The following is a 20,769-nucleotide window of genomic DNA, read 5'->3' on the forward strand; positions in this document are numbered from 1 at the left end:
GTACTTATTCTTTATATTTTACTTTATTATTTTACTTTACTTATTTTTAGCATATCTAGATTATTTATGCATCACTTATTTCCTTGTTTACCATTTTATAACCTGTGAATATCAGGTGTTCACTTAAAGAAGAACCTTAAAGTTAACTGCATGGACATTTTAAGACATTTCTATTTTTATTTTACCTACAATTTTAAAGCCAACTTGTTCAGTAAAGATTCACTTAAGTCACATGAACTTGACAATTGCTTGGACTTATTTACTTAATTTATGAGTACTCTATTATTTATAAGTTAATTTGGTAGACACCATATACAACATAATAAATGTACATACACATAAACGCATCTAGACATGTATACATGCACACAAATATCCAATACCTCTTACCTTGGTACTCTAGCCATGAGATAACAAAGAAACTCACCAGTCTACAAACATGTTCACATGGCTGAACTTTGTTAGCCCTGACCTGAGAGGTAATCCAATGAAAGCTATGAACCAAAATTTTGGGTAAGCAGTTTCTATGGCAGTTTGACTTTTAAAGGCCAAACCTCCCTAGACTCCAAAGAGCACTGAGGCCAAACAGCCCCACAGACAAACAACACCACAGACGAACAGCACCTGGAACCTACTAACCAGCCCAATCCTGCTTCAAACAGCAATATAAAAGCCTGAATACATGGAACGCCATCTTGCTTTCCCATTTAACATCAAACTTCAGATTCCAAAGAACACTGGGGCTAAACAGTATTAGAAAAGAATATCAGTTTATCAATTTCTAATTTCCCATGACTATGTCAAACCCACACTATCACCAAAATACAATCCAACTGCTGCAGCAACAAACAAGCCACAAGAGTGTCCATAATGAAAGAGTCAGAGTGTTTCCCTCTCCCAGGCAGTTGGATTTGCTCAACCTGCAAATGGAAATACCCTTTAAAATTTTCCCTAGGTGAGAGGAGGAGATCCTGCTGTCTGGGCCCTCAAAGGACACTCACCTATCTGGATGCAGATGTCAAATTTCAGAGGCAATTCTTCCTAGACAATCAGGAACTTGGTTGGGGCTGGCTGTGGCAGGACCAGAGAGAAACCAAAACTCACTTCCAGCCAGAAATGGGCAGGCAGCTGCTTAGCAGGGCTTCTGAGACTCATAGCCTTCAGCAGTGGAGCCACAAGCAAGGTGTTCCCAGTCAGGGAACCAAATTCTGTTATGGAAACACCATGGGTTCAGTCTAGGTTCTGCTGCTCATCACACAGAAAGCCAATCACTGACACAACAAGGAACAGTCTTCCTTGGCAATAATCATCTGATGATTGGCTTTCTGTGCAGCAATCAGCAAGACTGAGACCAAACCCCTGGTGTTTCTGTAACAATCCCAGGACAGCTCTGGGCTCCTCTTGCCTGACACCATCCATGTGTTCCCTCCCTATCACCTCTTCCCATTGGGTCAGCTCTTGCCTATTTGTCCTCTTTATGGGATATGCCCTGCACTTGCTTGCATCCATGAGAACAGTGTCACTGTTTCTGTCCGAAGTCAGTCTTTAATCTTCATTTGGAATTCCATCCTCCCTGTCTTCTTAGACAGCTGATTTTTAAAAAATCAAATACTCATATATCACTTAGTATGTAAAAGTATATGTGTTAGATGTTGGTAAGAGTTGTGGGGAAAAATAAGTGGGAGATGGGGATATAGAGTGTTGGGGGTTGCATTTATATATAGGATGGTCAGGGAAGGTGTCTTTGAGAGATGCAATGGAGGGATCAGTGACCTTGATGAGAATAGATTTCATGTATTGTTGGGAGCAGGAACCAGTGCAGGAGTGACAGTGAGAGAAGCAAGAGAGATAAAAAACGTAGCTCTCTCTCAATACAGAGCCGAACCTGTCTTTACAGTGCCTAGACAGAGATTTTTGTTCAGGAATTAATGTATCTAACTGGAAGAAAAGTATACTGTTTTTAGGCTGGCAAAGAAGAAAGCTGGTAGTGAGGGAGTATGATGATCTGTCTAAATGGCATAGAGCCCTACATTTGGGAAAAGCTCTACTTTGATTGTTTTCATCTCAGTGGGTAGGCTGTTTCTTGACACCAAGACACATATAGGCTTATTGTTTTCATCTCAATGGGTAGAGTGTTTCTTGATACCAAGAGATGGATAACCTTCAAAACACTTTGTCTGTTCATTTTCCCTAAAATATGCTAAGCATCTTTCATGTGTCCTCAAACTGCTTCCAGCCTTCTGCCTAAGGTGGGGTTGCTTTGTACAGTCATTCAGGCCATCCTGGTGCTTAATGAGAAGGGATCTGAGCAGAGTCTTCCTACAAGTCAAAGCCGAGGTCTCTAGGAACATCTGAGCTTCTTCTACTTCACCAGAGGGAGGTGTATTCACTATAGAGGGAGGTGTCATTGTTGTGAGTCTGTGTAATATCTAAGTAGAGCTCTGTATCACCTGGAGCAAGTGAATGGTAGTATGCATACCAACCCTCTTACCTCATTTGAAACACTGAATGAAATATTTAACAGTAACCAAGCATAACTTTTGGATAAAGAATGGCTCCCTGCATAATTTTTCGGCATTATATTTTCTCTCCACATTTTGTTAGAATAAACAATATGGTCCATCTTTTTTTCTTTTAAGGAACTAATTTTTTCATTACATGCTTAACATTGAGATACTTTTGCGCCTGTATTTTTTATTTTTTGACATCTACTCAGCTACACAAGATGAAATACTGGAAGTCTTTCTTGATATTTCTTTTTCACTTTAATAATAATAATTGTATATTATGTTTTTCTCACTTTTAACACTCTCCTTGAAACATTTTTACTTAGCCTGCTTCTGCTTATTCTTATCTCTATCTTCTGCTTCTGTGCCACTTTAGAAACTTCTGTTGACTCATTCTTCCTTCAATCTATATTAGTTCACCATTCTTTTTACTTTGACACCATATTATGCATATATCTATCATGGCACTTTTCCTGCTTATAAGGCAACCAATGATTTATTGTCTTTTTTGTCCAATATACCATAAGTTCTTGAGATATTATTTGCTACCATGGCAAAAGCTGGCATTGACCTTCCAGTATCCATCTTTTTCTTCTATTGTGATAGAAAACCTGATTTTTACATGGATATATGGCAACCCATTAGAGACAGAAAATGCTTCAGACTTCTTTGCATTAGGGCAGCCATCAGATGTAATTCTAGAAACCTGAATGTGAGCTGAAGTGATGTGTGCATGATCAGTATCCAGGAGATGCCCTTTTAAGGACCTAGCCTCTTCCCTCCATTCTTCTGCCGGACGGAAAGTCCATGTGATGGGAAGCCATCTGGGACAGTGAGGTGGCACGTTAAAGGATGGCTGAAGCAGGAAATAGAGAGAACCATTATTCTAATAACTTTGTGAAAGGGAACAAAGGACTCTTTATCTCAGTACTTATATAAGAAAGGACAATAAACTTTCAGCTTTTTAAGCCACCATTTACTTAGGTTTTTCTATTACTCATAGATTAACTAAATCCAGCTAATGCAGACTCTATGGCATTTTGAAGGTTGTCATTCTGTCTTATTAATTCACATTGCCAACAGTGGGCATAGCATTGGGCTCATAAAATATATAATGAATAAAAAATAAGGATAACAACTGAATGTCAAGATTATGCATGTCATAATATATAAGATGTACTGAAGTTTCCAATTAGACTCATATCTGTAAATAGATGGGTTGGTCTGAAAACAGATCAGTGGTTTGACGATCCTGCAGGAATAACAGATCCATTCAAATAATACTATGAATTATAATAAGTTTACATGTGATTAGTCAATAGAGAACATTTGTAGGTTGTCTATCAAGAACTTTGTTGTATTAGTCCATTCCACACTGCTATAAAGAGCTACCTGAGCCTGGGTAATTTATGAAGAAAAGAGGTTTAATTGATTCACAGTTCTACGGGCTTATCAGGAAGCATGACTAGGAGGCCTCAAGAAACTTACAATCATGGCAGAAGGCAAAGGGGAAGCAAGCACCTTCTTCACATGGTGACAGCGGAGAGAGAGAAAGAGAAAGGGGAAGTGCCACACCCTTTTAAGCCATCAGACCTCATAAGTGCCCATTCAATGTCATGAGAATAGCAAGGAGGAAATTGTCCCCCATGAACCAATCACCTCCCACCAGGCATCTCCTCCAATTTAACATGAGATGGGTGGGGACACAAATTCAAACCATACCATTCTGCCCCTGGTCCCTCCCAAATTTCATGTCCTTTTCACATTGAAAAATACAATTATGCCTTCTTAACACTCACCAGTCTTTTTATTATTATTATTATTATTATACTTTAAGTTTTAGGGTACATGTGCACAATGTGCAGGTTTGTTACATATACACGTGCCATGTTGGTGTGCTACACCCATTAACTCGTCATTTAGCATTAGGTATATATCCTAATGCTATTCCTCCCCCCTCCCCCGACCCCACAACAGTCCCCGGAGAGTGATGTTCCCCTTCCTGTGTCCATGTATTCTCATTGTTCAATTCCCACCTATGAGTGAGAACATGTGGTGTTTGGTTTTTTGTCCTTGCGATAGTTTGCTGAGAATGATGGTTTCCAGTTTCATCCATGTCCCTACAAAGGACATGAACTCATCATTTTTTATGGCTGCATAATATTCCATGGTGTATATGTGCCACATTTTCTTAATCCAGTCTATCGTTGTTGGACATTTGGGTTGGTTCCAAGTCTTTGCTATTGAACACTCACCAGTCTTAACTCATTGCAGTATTAACTCAAAAGTTCACAGTCCAAAGTTTCATCTGAGACATGGTAAGTCCCTTCCACCAACAAACCTGTAAAATCAAAAACAAGTTAGTTATTTCCAAGATAAAATGAGGTACAGGCAGTGGGTAAATGCTCCCATTCCAAATGGGAGAAATTGACCAAAACAAAGGGGCTACATGCCCCATGCAAATCTGAAATACAGCATGAAGTCATTAAATCCTAAAGCCCAAAATAATCTCCTTTGACTCCATGTCTCACATCCAGGATGTGCTGATGCATGAGGTGGGCTACCAAGGCCTTGGGCAGCTCTGCCCTCATCACTCTGCAGGGTAAAGCCTCTACGGCTGCTTTCACAGTCTGATGTTGAGTGCCTGCATCTTTTCAAGGTGCACAGTGCAAGCTGTTAGTGAATCTACCATTCTGGGAGCTGGAGAACAGTGGCCCTTTTCTCCCAGCTCCACTAGGCAGTGCCCCAGTGGAGACTCTGTATGGGAGCTCCAACTCCACTTTTTCCCTCTGCATTGCCCTATTAGAGGTTCTCCATGAGGGCTCTGCTCCTTCAGCTGACTTCTGCCTGGACATCTAGGCATTTCCATTAATCTTCTGAAATCTGGGCAGAGGTTCCAAAACCTCAACTCTTGCCTTCTGGGCATGCATAGGCCCAACACCACATGGAAGCTGCCAAGGCGTGTGGCTTGCACCCTCTGAAGCAGTGGCCTGAGCTGTACATTGGCCCCTCTTAACCATGACCGGAACTAAAGCAGCTGAGACACAGGGCACCATGTCCCAAGACTGTACAGAGCAGCTGGACCCTGGACCTGGCCCACAAAACCATTCTTCCCTCCTAGGTTTCTGGGCCTGGGATGAAAGGGGCTGCCATAAAATTCTCTGAAATGCCCTGGAGACATTTTACCCATTGTCTTAGCTATTAACATTCAGCTTCTCTTTACTGATGCAAATTTCTGAAGCAGGCTTCAATTTCTCCTCAGAAAATGGGATTTTATTTTCTACCACATGGCTGGGCTGCAATTCTCCAAACTTTTATGCTCTGTTTCCCTTTTAAATATAAGTTCCAGTTTCAGATTATCTTTCTTCATGCATATGAAAGTACACTTTTAGAAACAGCCAGGTTACATCTTGAATGTCTTGCTGCTTAGAAATTTCTCCTGCCAGATACCCTAAATCATCTCTCTCAAATTCAAAGTTCTAGGGCAAGGGCAAAATGGCACCAGTCCCTTTGCTAAACCATAGCAAGAGTGACATTTACTCTAGTTCCCAATAAGTTCCTCCTCTCCATCTGAGACCACACAGCCTGGACTTCATTGTTTATATCACTATCAGCATTTTGGTCAAAACCATTCAACAAGTCTCTAGGAATATCCAAACTTTCCCACATCTTCCTGTCTTCTTCTGAGCCCTCCAAACTGTTCCAACCTCTGTGTTACCCTATTCCAAAGTGACTTCTGCATTTTCAGGTATAGCAGTACCCTACTCTTGGTACCAATTTTCTGTATTTCCATTCTCACACTGCTATAAAGAATTACTTGAGACCAGGTAATTTATGAAGAAAAGAGATTTAATTGACTCATAGTTCCACAGGCTTAACAGGAAGCATGAATGGGAGGTCTCAGGAAACTTAAAATCATGGCAGAAGGCAAAGAGGAAGCAAGCACCTTCTTCACACGGTGGCAGGAGAGAGAGAGAGAGGAAAGGGGGAATTGCCACACACTTTTAAACCATCAGATCTCATGATAACTCAATCACTATCATGAGAATAGCAAGGAGGAAATCTGCCCCCATGATCCAATCACCTCCCACCAGGCCCCTCCTCCAATTCGACATTAGATTTGGACAGGGACACAAATCCAAACCATATCACTTATTATATATGTAAAAGAGTTTATTTTAGGAAGTTGATTCTGACGGGTTAGTTTTTTGCAAGTAATACAGTGAGAAAAATAGATCACCGTTCAATTCTTGCTTCAACCACTGACTATGAAATATGTAACCAATCATTTTGCCTATATCTTTACTGCCTTTATTTCATCTAGTAGAAGAGATTAAATACTTTAATTTATGGTTCTTTTAAGGATCAATGCATAATGTACATAAAGCATCTGCACCAGGCATTGATATAGAGAGGAATTCACTAGCTAGAATATTATTTTTAGAAGAATGAGACTTTAGACACCAATTATATCCTATTATCATCAATTTTACCAACAGTAATGGGCATACTGGAGAAAGAGCTCTATGATCTGTCAGTGCAAGTCTACATACTTTTCCCTTGGAAGTTGATACAAAGGCTCCACAAGCAGGAAGCTGATATGCTCATGCCTTGACAACCATTAGAAATGACTTTGGAATCTTATCCACTGAGAGACTCTTCTGATTGCAGCTTACCATGGCCCCTGTTTGTCTAGTGGAAAACCAGAGAGAGCAGCTGATGGTTAATCTGACACAGTAAAGATTATTTACAAGATATTTCAGCCTGTGGTGATGGTGACTATTGTAAGGCTACAGTGTGTAGGGAAATCCTACCTGATGAATCATCTTGCAGCATAGAACCATAGTGAGTCTGGTCTTGAGACAGAGACCATTAGTTTGGAATCATAATAATGCACCTGATCACACCAACTCTAAGGTTATTATAAGAAAGAGACCAACTCTTCTCTATAAAATAATTTCCAATTCCTACAACCAAATTTATACCTGGGGCTGCCTGTCCTATCTGCTGTCACTGTACTGTTGCTTTGTCTTCTTCCTTAGCAGGCTTCTGTGTGGGTTCTGCTATGAGGTCTGGAACCCGGGGTTCTGGATGTAGGACTCTCTCCAAGCAGAACCACACTGAGGGTCTGGGTTATGCAGGAAGGTTAAGGCAGAGTCATGAAGAAATCTTCTTTACTCTTGATTCTCAACATTTAATTGGCTACCTTGATTCAGCTTATCTGTAATATTTCTGCAAAATGTGAATATGAATCATGAAGAATGAGATTAAGTTCTGTTTCCCTGAACTTTTCTCCTTGGTAAGCTCAAATACTTTGGAATATTAAGATAAGATCTTATTTTAACACTGGGGTGAACAATAGAATTAATAAATATTTATTGAGCAGCTGAATTCCAGGGCTCTGTGCTAAATACTATAAAAGGGCAGTAAACAAGATAAAAGCCTAAAGCCTCATTAGGGAGACCACACATACAGTGTGATCACGACAGGGTGCCATAGATGCAGAGAAGTAGGGATCTAGTTCAGTTGTATAAACCAAATAAAGTCTCTTGGAGGAAATAACATCTGGACCGTAACTAGTGGAATCACTGGGAGCTATCAGTTAAAGCACACGAGAGTGATCGATTTGGAAACATAAGCCTCAGAAAACAGGGTTTCATTGAAGTTATGTATTTAAATAATCTCCATAAAAGCTTCAGCTACATCAGGAACATCATAAAGGTTTTGTTCCAAGTCTAAGGGCTTTGGAGATTAACTCTTCACTGACTTCTCTGAAAGCATGAACTTAACCTATGTAAAATACTGTAAATAAGATAATTTTAGGTATTCGATCTTCACAGTATTAAGGGCAATGTATGATTTCTCCTAATTTTACATTACTCTGAGTCTAAATCAAAATTAACAACAGATCTTTGGCATTATTGCAAATGAAAGAAGGAAAAAGAGGAAAAGAGAAAAGGAAAGAGGAAAAAGAGAGAAAAGAGTGTTTTTCAGAAAAAAAAATCTTATGTATAGTTCTGTCTTCATGGATAAGCAAATTATTCAGTCATGTAGTACCATAGCCTCAGAAAAGTCAATGCTTGATTTGAAATTATTATATTGAATTTCTTGATGATTTTTTTAACGACCAGCCCCACATTTTCATTTGAATGCTTTAGTTCATCTTTCTAATATACTCTCTTTTATTTAATTTCAAAGAAAATGTGTTGTTCCTGGGTACTACTGAGTAGATTGGCTTTGATCAGTAATTAAATAGTAATGTGAAGCGTTATAGAATCATTTTTAAAAGTGTGAAATGCCCCTTGTGGTTAGAACTCAGAGAAGTCATAAATCCCCATCCCCCAAAACTTGATACCATTTTTGTTTCAGTTACATGACACTAAAAAAATCCTGGATTAAATTGTGTCAAAAATTCAATAGCAAGTAGCTGCAAATAGTCATGTAATGTGTTCTTAGCCTATGGACGCTGCTCCTTTGAAGCCAGAGTTCATTCCAAGTTGAATATGGTGAGGCTCTGTGACTGGCCTTGAAGTTAGACCAAGTGGCAAAATCCTCTATGGAGTGTGAAAAGCAGGGCTCTTCAACTGGAACCCTGCACAGATGGCATAGGCCTGGAGGCTTGTCTGATTTTATTCATTCTTACTGTGGTCTGAATGTTTGCACCTCCCCATCACCCCAAAGTATATTGACACCTAATCACCAATGTTGACACCTAATCACCAATGTGATAGTATTAGACAGTGGGTCATTTAGGAAGTGAGAATGAACTTAGGTCATGAGAATGAAACTGGTGAGACTAGTGCCCTTATAAATGAGACTCCAGAGACCTGCCTTGCCCTTCACCATGTGAGTACACATCAAGGGGCCACCAACCATGAACCAGGAAGCATACCCTTATCAGACCCCCAATCTGCCCATGCCTTGATCGTGTGTTTCTCAGCCTTCAAGAATGTGAGAAGTAAATTTCTGTTGTGTATAACTTACCCAATTTACTTATTTTTTATAGATGCCCAAACAGACAAAGATACTTCTTCATGCTTATTTTTTGAACCAATCACCTCTGTTAAACAACAATGGTGTTATTATTACTTCTACATCCTTTATGCCAGTTGATAAGAATTTGGTGTTGACACAGAACAGGGTACCTCTTCTTCAGGAGATCATTCCAGATTGGGCCATTCATATGCTTATCGCTACCTCCAGAATGTCAATTTGTAAAAACACAGACACACACGACACTGACTATTGTGAACTATATTAAAGGAAGTACACACAGATAACATTATCACTTGCCCTGTATGATCTACTAACGTCATAACTTTCTGTCTCCTTGCCTTGCTCAGTGAGATTAAAAACATCTGCAACTCATTTCCTCCAGTTTCCTTCCAAAATCAGTGAGCCAGTAAAACACCCTCATTTCAAAAAACTGTTTTATTTGATACATCTTGTAAATGAATTACCAGTTAACCACAAAATACAAAAACATATAGATATTGCACTTTAAATATTCAAAAAATGTATAAATAAGAAGCTCAAAATCTGATATGGAAAAATATTCAAAAAATGTTCAGAGTCTTTTTATCAAAATAAAAGTTATTTCCTTTTTATGAGTATGTGTGTGCATATCTGTGATTATAAAAAAGTCTTTAAAAATTCATATAATTCAGAAAGACATTTTAAAAAATCACCTGAGCTAGAAGTACTAATTTTAAGGAGGTAGTGGTTGGGGGAACACTTATAGACTTTTATCTGTGTAACACAGACATATTGCTATGTATATTTTCTATGTGCATAGACATATTGCTATGTGCAATCATTATACATACAACTGTGAATTAACAATTTTTTTTGAGACAGTATCTCACTCTGTTGCCCAGGTTGGAGTGCAGTGGGACCACCATGGCTCATTGCAGCCTTGACCTCCTGGGCTCAGGTCATCCTCCCACCTCAGACTCCCAGGTAACTAGGACTATTATAACAGGCACATGCCATTATGCCCAGCTAATTTATTATTATTATTATTATTATTTGTAGAGATGGGGTTTCCCCATATTGCCCAGGCTGGTTTCCAATTCCTGGACTCAAGTGATCTGCCCACCTTGGCCTCCCAAAATGGTTGGATTGCAGGAGTGAGCCACCACACCCAGCCTAAATTTCTTCTTGATTAACATTTCCATGATTATCTGAAGTCAGTAACGTTGGATTATCTGGAAAGGGGTGCCACTGGTGAAATTCAGGTGTTTCAAACACATTTACCTGGATTCAGTCATCCCTGTACTTTTTCTTCTTCTTCTTTTTTTTTTTTTTTTAAGAGAGAGAGACTTCCTGACATTAAAAAATGGTAAGAGAAAAAAGCACCTGATTTCTTATTACTGGTCCTATTTAAAACTTGACTTAGCTTTATTTTCACTTTCAATATTGCTTATAGGAAATAAATGTTAAGTTTTGAATCAAAATCGGCACCAGTAATTTTACCTGATTAAGTGCCTAAAATTTTGGACTTATTAATTTGCAAATGTTTAATCAGACATTACTAAACAAATAGGAAGATCTAAGGGATAGGCACAAATGGGGAATCATTACCCATTTATTTCAGATAGATTTCCCAAACTCTGTTAACAAACTGGCTAGTCATTTTAGGAACTGAGTCCATTTTTCTGGTAGCCTGGGTAAGACTCCTAATTATAAATTATGCTTTTTATGGTCCAATCATCCTCCTGTCCTCCAAAAGATCCAGTTTCAATGAGATGTTTGTGTTTTGAAAGAGAAGTATTTACTTGCCACCACTGCACCTCTGGGCAACAACATTAGAGGATACATAGATATCCATAGACACACACACAAACACACACACATTTTATAGTTAATGAAAAAATAACTTAAAGAAAAGAGATGAGAAACAAAAACATATAAGCATGTAAAAAAAAATAAAAGCAAACAAAAACTCAAATTTCTTCCCTGACAAAATTACCCCTGAGAGACAGGTAGATGAAACAACATTCATGTCTGCTGCTCTATATTCATTTTGGAGGCGAAAGATACCTAAGCTAACGGTGGAAGAGGGACAAACAAACCTGAGTTTCAGGAGTCTGGTGTGGAGGAACCAGCACTTTCAAGCTCCTTTAGTTTCCTGTCTTGATAAACAGGAAAATCCCCAACAGTCAACTCCCCACAAAGTGCATGTCCTTTCAATTTCGGTTCTCACAGACTCTTACTTGGATGTCTGTAAATCCGGCTGGACTTTCAGCTTCTAAGAACAGTCCGTTTCTCGAGGATCCAGGCGCAGGAGGACAGAGCAATGGGTGAGAGAACTCTTCACGCTGCAGTGCCCACACCAGGTAAGTTTGCTCTTAAGCTTTACCTTTCAGGTATATTTGGGTTATAACAAACAACAACAAATTCCCAAGCGCAGACTGCACACGGGGAGGGTTGGAGACTTCACACTGGCTGGTGACAAAGGCAGTGGAGGAACCTCGCGGGGAAGTCTGATGCTGCTTGAACCCCTGAGTGCTTTGCTCCGTGTGGCCCAGCGTCTCTAGGCGGTCCACAGGCGGCGACCAGAGGCGCACCGGTGTCTCCAGGATGCGCTGCTCCTCCTCGGGCTTCCTCCCAGAGCTGTGGCATTTTCTCCTGCGAAATACCATCATCTAGTATACATATACACATTTTTTGCTTGTTTGTTTTATTAATTTTCTGTCCCCCACTAGAATATGTGATACCCTACCTTGTTTTAACCTGAGTTGACTCTCCCTTAGCTAAGAGAGCCAGACAGTCTCCATCTCGGCTCCTTCACTTGCAGCCCCTTACCCCCCCGCTTCCTCAGGGACTTAACTTGTGCAAGCTGACTCCCAGCACATCCAAGAATGCAATTAACTGATAAGGTACTGTGGCAAGCCATACCCGCAGTTCCCAGGAATTCGCTCGGTTAATAGCACCCAGAGCCCCCGCGTTTGTGCCTGGTTGATAAAGCCCAAAGCCCCGCTTCTATCACCTTGTGATAGAATTAAAGCCCCTGCACCTAGTACTGTTTACTTTCCTGTAACCATTTATCCTTTTAACTTTTTGCTTACTTTACTTCTGTAGGATTGTTTTAACTAGACCCCTCTCCCCAACCTCTCCTTTCTAAACCAAAGTATAGAAGAAAATCTAGCCCCTTCTTCGGGCCGAGAGAATTTTGAGCACTAGCCGTCTCTCGGTCGCCGGACTCCTGAATTCGTCTCAGAGTGTGGCATTTCTCTGTAACTCGCTGGGTTACAACAAATAGAGCTCCAAGAGGCAGAAGTTTGTATCAATTATGTTCCTTGCTTGTTGCTGAGAATCTAGAATGGTGTTAATTAGCACATGGTAGGTACGCAATACTCTTTATTAAATTAATGAGAGAGCAAATTCTTCTGGAATGCCTGGAGCCTTTTCTAACCACTCCTCATCTCCTTTTTGTAACATCCTGCCCCTATTTATTCCAGGAGTGGAATTATTCTGCCATCAGTGCCTTGATTTTCTAATTCTGTTTATTTTATGCATCACCTTGACAAGGCATTTTTAGCGTTCTTGTAAGAATCATAAATAATGTACATAACAGATCTGTACTAGTCTTTGACATGCTAAACTAAATATTTTTCCATTAGAAATGTACAAATTTTATATACGTAGAAATTTTATATACCATTAAATGTAGAAATATATTTATATACCATTAAAACGTAGAAATTTTATATACCATTCCACAAGCAAAAAGCTAATATGTATGTGCCTTAGGTAGCCCTTAGGGATGACTTCAAGATCTTGTATTCTACTGAGTTTTTTTTTCTGGGTTACAGGTTATCCAGAATCTGAATCCATCATGATGGCCCCCATTTGTCTAGTGGAAAACCAGGAAGAGCAGCTGACAGTGAATTCAAAGGCATTAGAGATTCTTGACAAGATTTCTCAGCCCGTGGTGGTGGTGGCCATTGTAGGGCTATACCGCACAGGAAAATCCTATCTCATGAATCGTCTGGCAGGAAAGCGCAATGGTGAGTGTGGTCCTAGGACAGGAGCCATTTACTTGGAACCAGTGATAACACAGCTGATCACACCCCCTCTAGGGTCATCCTAAAGAAGGGCATGACTTCTCCCAATGAAGAAAACTTCTAATTCTCACCACTAAATTTACAATCTCAAATATATATCGCTCTTTAGTCCAATAGTAAAGAATCATCTCAACCCTATCGAAAGATCCGTTCCATGGGTCTTCTTCATCCCATCTATGCTCACCTCTTCAGGGGCTCAGCCCCAGCAATTATTCCCTTTCTTTCTCATTCATCACTTTTGTGTAGGATACCTGGTCACTTCAAATAGCACACAAATATAGTTTAATAGATCCTGTTTTAAAAAATAAATATGAAGAAGGACAGGCATTATAATTTTTGTGTATCCTCTATTTAAATTGGGCTACCATTTCTAATTTTTTGCTTCATTTCATGGCAAAACTCTGATAAATTATATTCCCTTCTGGTTAGTCTTTCTAATATGTGAACTATGACACATAAAGAAGAGTATGTACAACATACCTTTACAGTGAAGTTAATAAATATAAAGTGAATACATGAGAAATCACTATCCAGATCAAGAAATAAAACATTACCAAACCTAAACATCCAAAAATCATACCCTGTCATACCTTCACTAGAACTCACCAGTGTTTTTGTTTTCAGGGCACACTTCTTTGACTCTTGGTTTTTAAAAATGGTTCTACATAATATATATGCATTCTAAAAAATAGTTTAGTTTGGTCTGCTTTTAAACTTTACATAAAGGAAATTATATTGTGTGTATTTTTGGATGTCTTGCTTCTTTTGCTCAATAAGAAGTTTATAAGTTTTCTATAGTTACTATGTGTACCCATTATTTATACCCTCAGACAGTATGCCACTACCTAAGGACAGTACATTTATTTATTATTGAAAGTTGGTATTTTTCCAGTTTTTATCTTTAATGAATAAGGCTGTCATTAATACTCTATTATTTATATCCTGGTGCATATGTACAAAATCTTCCTTTGTGTAATATTCTCAGAAGTGGGATTTCTGAATCAGAGAGTGCATAAAATTTCTAGATAAAGTCGAATAGCTTTTCAAAATTCAAATGCAATTTACATGCTTATTAGCAGTGACTGAGAATTTTACATCCTGCGAAAAATTCAGTAACATAAAGCCTTTTAACTTGTGCTTCCCTGTAGAATGTATTGTTGCATGCCATTTATTTCACTATGAATAAGTTTAAGTACCTTTTCACATATTAATTGCCATTTTCATTTCTTATTTTGTGAAGGCTTTTTTTTTTTTAATTATTTTTTCCTACCAGGTTTCTCTTTTGGTCTTACTGACTTTTAAGACAATCTACCTATGGCTCTGTTAGGTGTTTCTGTTTTTAAAGAAAGACCATGCAGCCATTTCTTCCCCCTAATGTCCTACTTCCTCTCTGGCTCAGCAGCTCGGTACCATTAGGGACTGAACCGCTGTCTACTAAACAAGTTTAAGAAAGAAAACAAGTTTGAGAAAATTCTTAATACATATAAAGGTCAGATTAGTTGTCCTGCCTGAGATGGAAACAACCCTTTTCCCCTGTCAGCCACTTAAACATTCCTACAAGTTTAACCGGTGTAATCCCAGGACATCCTGGTCTATCCACTGTTACTGTTTGTTATTTTTCCTCTTCCCTGCAGGCTTCCCTCTGGGCTCCACAGTGCAGTCTGAAACTAAGGGCATCTGGATGTGGTGTGTGCCCCACCCCTCTAGGCCAAACCACACCCTGGTCCTTCTGGACACCGAGGGCCTGGGCGATGTAGAAAAGGTAAGGCAGAGAAACTTCACTGCTCATGGTTGACCTCTCATCTTTTAATTTTTTCAGCTCCCTTCAACTTCTGTACATATCTCTGTAAACTCAAATCTAATTATGAATAATGAGGCTAAATTCTGTTTCCTCAGACTTCCTTATTAATTTCAAGTATTGAGGCATATTTAAGAGTAGATCTTCTTATTTTTAACACTGGAGTGAATGATATAATTTAATAAATATGTATTGAAGAGATGAATTCCAGGGCTCTGTACTGAGTACTACAGATAAAACAGTAAACAAGGTAAAGGCCAAGAGCCTAGTTGTGAAGACAAGAAATATGGGGTATGATAAGTACAGGGTTTCACAGATGCAAAAAGTGAGAAGCTAGTTCAGTCATTCAACTTAGAGAAGGCTTGTTGGAGAAAATTGTAACCCATGGGAACAATGGGATCTACTATTTAAGGCGTGTGGGGTTGGAGGAGGGGACCATGAAAAAGTAGGGTTTTAGTGAAGGAATCTATTTCAGTAGTTTTCAGAAAAGCATTAATTTTATCACTAACATTTTGGTTCAACTCTCTGAGCTTTGGAGCTTAATTCTCCACTGACTTCTTTAATAGCATGAATTAGACCCACAAAGAATATTGTAAGTGAGATAACTTTAGGTATTTTGTCTAAAGTGTTAGGTGCAATCAGTCCATTCTTCTTATTTGCATTAGTCTTACGTCTGAATTGAAAGTAGCAGCAGTAGATCCTTGGCTTCCACTATTGAAAAAAGGGAGTTGAGGGAAGGAAGCACCAACTTAGCAATTCTGAACTTTAAATTTCAGTATTAAAGGTCTGAATTATTCTCTTAGTGTAATATCAAAGTGAAACATTTATTCTTAATATGTTGTAGTTTTCATAAACTTCTTTTTGTCTAATTACATTTGTCAAGCGATCAAAACATATCAAAATATAAACTGATGGCAGCAGCAGAACTACTAGCTGACCTTAGAACTTGTAATGTGATTTGGGGACCATCTAAATTTTTTTAAAAACCCTTTCATGTCTTGCCATGAATCTTGTTTCCAGCCTCCTCTTCCACTTCACCAACATGCATACTCACTGCTTCAGGCAAATGAAATAACTGTGTAATGCCCTTTTATGACCATGCTGTGACAATTCTGACTTGGCTTCTATTGATCTTTCCACCTGCTTTACCCGTCCTTCTTCACAAGTCCACACTCTATCAACTTTTTGAAGTGCAACTATTTTCAAACTGCTGCCTTCATATGCCTGTCAAACATAATCACTTCTTGCTCCTGAATTCACAGAGTAACTATTCACATTTATGTGCCTCCCCCTCCCTTCTTTTTATTTGTTTTATACTTTATAACTTTGGGTTTTCCTCCCCCAGCAGTGATTATTATTCTGATTGAATTTGTATATTGACATGTTTATCTGCTGCACCAGAAAGTCATCTTCTTGAAGGCAGGGACTGTCGTGAGGAACTTTGTATCCACAAAACCAAATGCAGGGTCTGCATTTTGTCAGATACACAATGTAAAGTTTTTGAACTTAACTGAATAGCATTTGTGGCCTTAATATGCCATGAGTGAGAACAAAATTGCAATGGAATAATTGCACGCTGATTACTTGGCACCTATTATGTTCTAGGCACTTTATTGAATGTTACTCACATTGACAATGTCATTCATTTCTGCTAAATGAACCGATAGCCTGAAAAGGATTAATGTAAAAATCTAAATATGAAGTTTGAATTCAGCATTGGCTTCAAAATTTGTTATTTACCCTATTATTCAACTATCATACAGCTGAAATAGCTAATGAACAACCAGATGAATGAATGAATGAATGAATGAATGAAGAGAATACTCCTAAGTCTTTTGCTTTATATGCTTTCTAGAGTAACCCTAAGAATGACTCGTGGATCTTTGCCCTGGCTGTGCTTCTAAGCAGCAGCTTTGTCTATAACAGCGTGAGCACCATCAACCACCAGGCCCTGGAGCAGCTGCAGTATCCTTCTGGGAAGTGAAGAGCAGGTTTTATGGGGTTTAGGGGAATGGGAATTGATACTGTGTCTTCTTTGCTGTGACTCAGTTGTCCTGGCTGAGTAAGAAAAGACAGAGTGCAAAAGGGAACGTGTATAAAACTTGTTTCTAAGTGAGATGTGCAAATGATGGTGTAGGGTGCTATCCTTCCTTAGCTGAGATCCCAGCTATGTGACTGAGCTAGCAGAGCTAATCAGGGCAAAATCTTGCCCCAGACCTAATGAAGCTGAGGACTCCAGCGAGTTTGCGAGTTTCTTTCCAGGCTTTATTTGGACTGTTCGGGATTTTACCCTGGAGCTAAAGTTAGATGGACACCCCATCACAGAAGATGAGTACCTGGAGAATGCCTTGAAGCTGATTCCAGGTATCAGAGCATGGCCTGGATGTGGGAAGGTTCAGTAGGGGATAGGATCAACTAAGACCTGCTATTCAGCACCTGACACAAATGTTTACATTAGACTGGATTGATTTGAGGCCCATGCTCATGGTGGTTGGTGATTGACAAGTGATTATGATTTTTGTGGTTATTTTTACTTGAAATTTCCCAGAGGCTGAGGTTCAAATTCATTGAGGAAATTTAAAACTCGAAGTTCTATCAAATCATTTTAGACCAATAAGTATCATGAAAAATATATTGAGGATTACAATTAATATTATCACATCCTAAGACTCATATATTTGTGTTACTTATTAGCTTCAAATGCTCCTCCTATTCTATTTGGAGAAATTAACTAATAAGCTTGGAAGCTGGTAAACACAGAATCACAAGAAGTCAAATGATCTAACTTTGGAAATATATTTCACCCTATCTATTTCATTAGCCTGGATAGTTACATCCTTTAGAGAAAAAGGAGATTTACACAGCAAAAGATTCAGGAAGTTAAAAAAAAAACACATATGCTTCCAGTAAGACTGTCAAATCCTTCATTTTACTATTTTCATAACATCACCTACTTCATTCTACAGCTTCATAAAATATGCTGTCAATCTATTATACGTTTGTTTAACAGACTATATTTAGCAGAGTGGATACCTGTTGGCACCTACAATCAATATCCATCTTTGTTCATTTATTCATCCTTTCAACAAACATTTGTTTTGAATAACTGATATATGCCACAGAATCCCTCTGCAAGACAATGTGAGACCTAATATAATCTGACATTGAAAGGTGGTGAGGTCTCCAAGTTATATCTGGATTAAATTTACTCTGGATTTTTCAGATAAAGGAATCTCTAAACATATTTATGGTGTTTATAATTTGGGGTTCTGGTTTTGAAATACTTTTTATTTTTATTACTGACTTGGGTATCATTCACCTTCATGATGTTTTTCTAAGAAACATATTTTTCTTATTTCTAGCGTTGCTTTAATTTAGGGCCCATGTTTCACTTCTGACATAGGACTGTAATATCAGAAAGTATTTCTGACAACTGCTCCATTTAATTAATCATTCAAAAACATTTAATACATAGTCTACTGGCTAGCACACAAAAGCCAAGGAAACCAGTCATAAGTTTCTTCATTTTGTGGTAGATGTCTTCCCTTCCTCTCCAAGAGTTCTTTCCTGACTCTCGCTCCTGTACAAAAATGGATTTTCCATGCCTTCATTGGATTAGCACAAGGCTGTTTTGTATGATTGCATAAAACAAGATTTACAAGGCAGGGGAGCTGCAGGGATGCAAAGATCCCTGGAAAAGTCCTCAGCCCCCTTGCCTGCAGGCTGTCTCTTCAATGAGCACTCTTTTTTTACAATTCCACAGGCAAGAATCCCAAAATTCAAAATTCGAACATGCCTAGAGAGTGTATCAGGCATTTCTTCCGAAAACGGAAGTGCTTTGTCTTTGACCGGCCTACAAATGACAAACAATATTTAAATCATATGGACGAAGTGCCAGAAGAAAATCTGGAAAGGCATTTCCTTATGCAATCAGACAACTTCTGTTCTTATATCTTCACCCATGCAAAGACCAAGACCCTGAGAGAGGGAATCATTGTCACTGGAAAGCGTGAGTCTTTTTTTGTCCCAAAGCATGTCTGTCTGTGGTCCAGGATGTGTTGAAGCTGTAATGACTGCAAGTTTTTCAATAATATTGTTTGCTTCTGTATAGGAATACAGAGAAGGAGATGTTCATTGCACACATAGAAATGAATGTTTCTCAATTAAAGTTTACTCATGTGAAACTTTCTTGAGGCCTAATATATCTCACAAAATTAATACACTAATGGCATAAACACAAACTCCTAAGGAGAGAAATCTGCATGATGAGGAAAAGTCCTATAGGATTAGTGTTTCTCAGTGAAGATATATAATATATTTTATAAATTTACATTAGTCAGGAAATCAACATCAGGCCATGAGTTCCACGCAAGCTCATTGAGAGTTTGAGAAACAAATTTAAATGTCATATTAAGTACGGGGCTAGCTTCATGGCATGCAACCTGTGTAGTCGTCCACTCCCTATGGTGAGATGGGCCTGTGCTTGGTTCAATGGTTTATGTTACTGTCTTCAAATAAAAATTTCTTGTCTCCAAATAAAAATGCAAGTTCCCTTGTAAAGAATAAGAAATGAGGGGACTTGCATTTTTATTTGGAAGTAGGACTCACAAATTATATAACTTACTTTCCCTGCTAACAAACTCATTTATATGGTATTTAAATGGAAATGTATTTTTCCATAAAACACAAAAACATATTGGTTGCAATGAGTAATTTAATTTTGTAATGTGAATCCAAGAGCCATAAAAAAGAGTGAATAGGAAAAATAGGGATGTTATTATAAAGAGTTGAATTCATAGAGGAAGATGAAAAAGGAGGAGGAAGAGAATAAAGGAGTGATAAGAAATTTCAAGATAATTAGAATTTTTGTAATTTTTAGAATGCTGACTCTTAAAACTTGTATAAATAATGAGTAAGAACTGTAAATTTTCCCTAAATATATGTGATTCAGGGCTGGGGACTCTGGTGGTGACTTATGTAGATGCCATCAACAGTGGAGCAGTACCTTGTCTGGAGAATGCAGTGACAGCACTGGCCCAGCTTGAGAACCCAGCGGCTGTGCAGAGGGCAGCCGACCACTATAGCCAGCAGATGGCCCAGCAACTGAGGCTCCCCACAGACACGCTCCAGGAGCTGCTGGACGTGCATGCAGCCTGTGAGAGGGAAGCCATTGCAGTCTTCATGGAGCACTCCTTCAAGGATGAAAACCATGAATTCCAGAAGAAGCTTGTGGTACTTTTAGCATTTATCCTTCCTGATTTCTGCCCTTCCGAAATGATGCATAAAGTGTAGCTTTTTGACCCCATGGTTCATCTCCTTACCACTGTGGTTTCTTGTGAATAACAGGGCTCTATGGGCTATAGGTCACCCTTCTTCTAGAGGATTGTCACTTTTT

General features: G+C 38.8%; 1 protein-coding gene and 1 long non-coding RNA gene across 3 annotated transcripts in view; one reads left to right on the forward strand and one right to left on the reverse strand.

Annotated features, from left to right (window-relative positions):
* Positions 1-11,651, reverse strand: LOC107967232 (uncharacterized). The gene is made up of 3 exons (XR_001707573.3): positions 11,582-11,651; positions 4,763-4,848; positions 1-1,208 (listed from the first exon to the last, which is right to left on the reverse strand). It is a non-coding gene; the product is annotated as an uncharacterized LOC107967232 (long non-coding RNA).
* GBP4 (guanylate binding protein 4) overlaps positions 11,578-20,769 on the forward strand; it is a 16,958-nt gene continuing 7,766 nt past the window's right edge. Inside the window, exons 1-7 of one of the 2 annotated variants that reach the window (XM_009424862.5) lie at positions 11,578-11,845; positions 13,325-13,519; positions 15,211-15,338; positions 17,230-17,339; positions 17,542-17,738; positions 19,138-19,383; positions 20,326-20,606. In XM_009424862.5, the coding sequence (XP_009423137.2) occupies positions 11,806-11,845; positions 13,325-13,519; positions 15,211-15,338; positions 17,230-17,339; positions 17,542-17,738; positions 19,138-19,383; positions 20,326-20,606 (1,197 nt within the window). In that variant the 5' untranslated portion in view covers positions 11,578-11,805. The remainder of the gene's footprint in view (positions 11,846-13,324; positions 13,520-15,210; positions 15,339-17,229; positions 17,340-17,541; positions 17,739-19,137; positions 19,384-20,325; positions 20,607-20,769) is intronic. The other variant, XM_009424854.5, reaches the window with a different exon arrangement.

This window comes from Pan troglodytes, chromosome 1 (assembly GCF_028858775.2).
Source record: "Pan troglodytes isolate AG18354 chromosome 1, NHGRI_mPanTro3-v2.0_pri, whole genome shotgun sequence".
Classification (NCBI taxonomy): Eukaryota; Metazoa; Chordata; class Mammalia; order Primates; family Hominidae; genus Pan; species Pan troglodytes.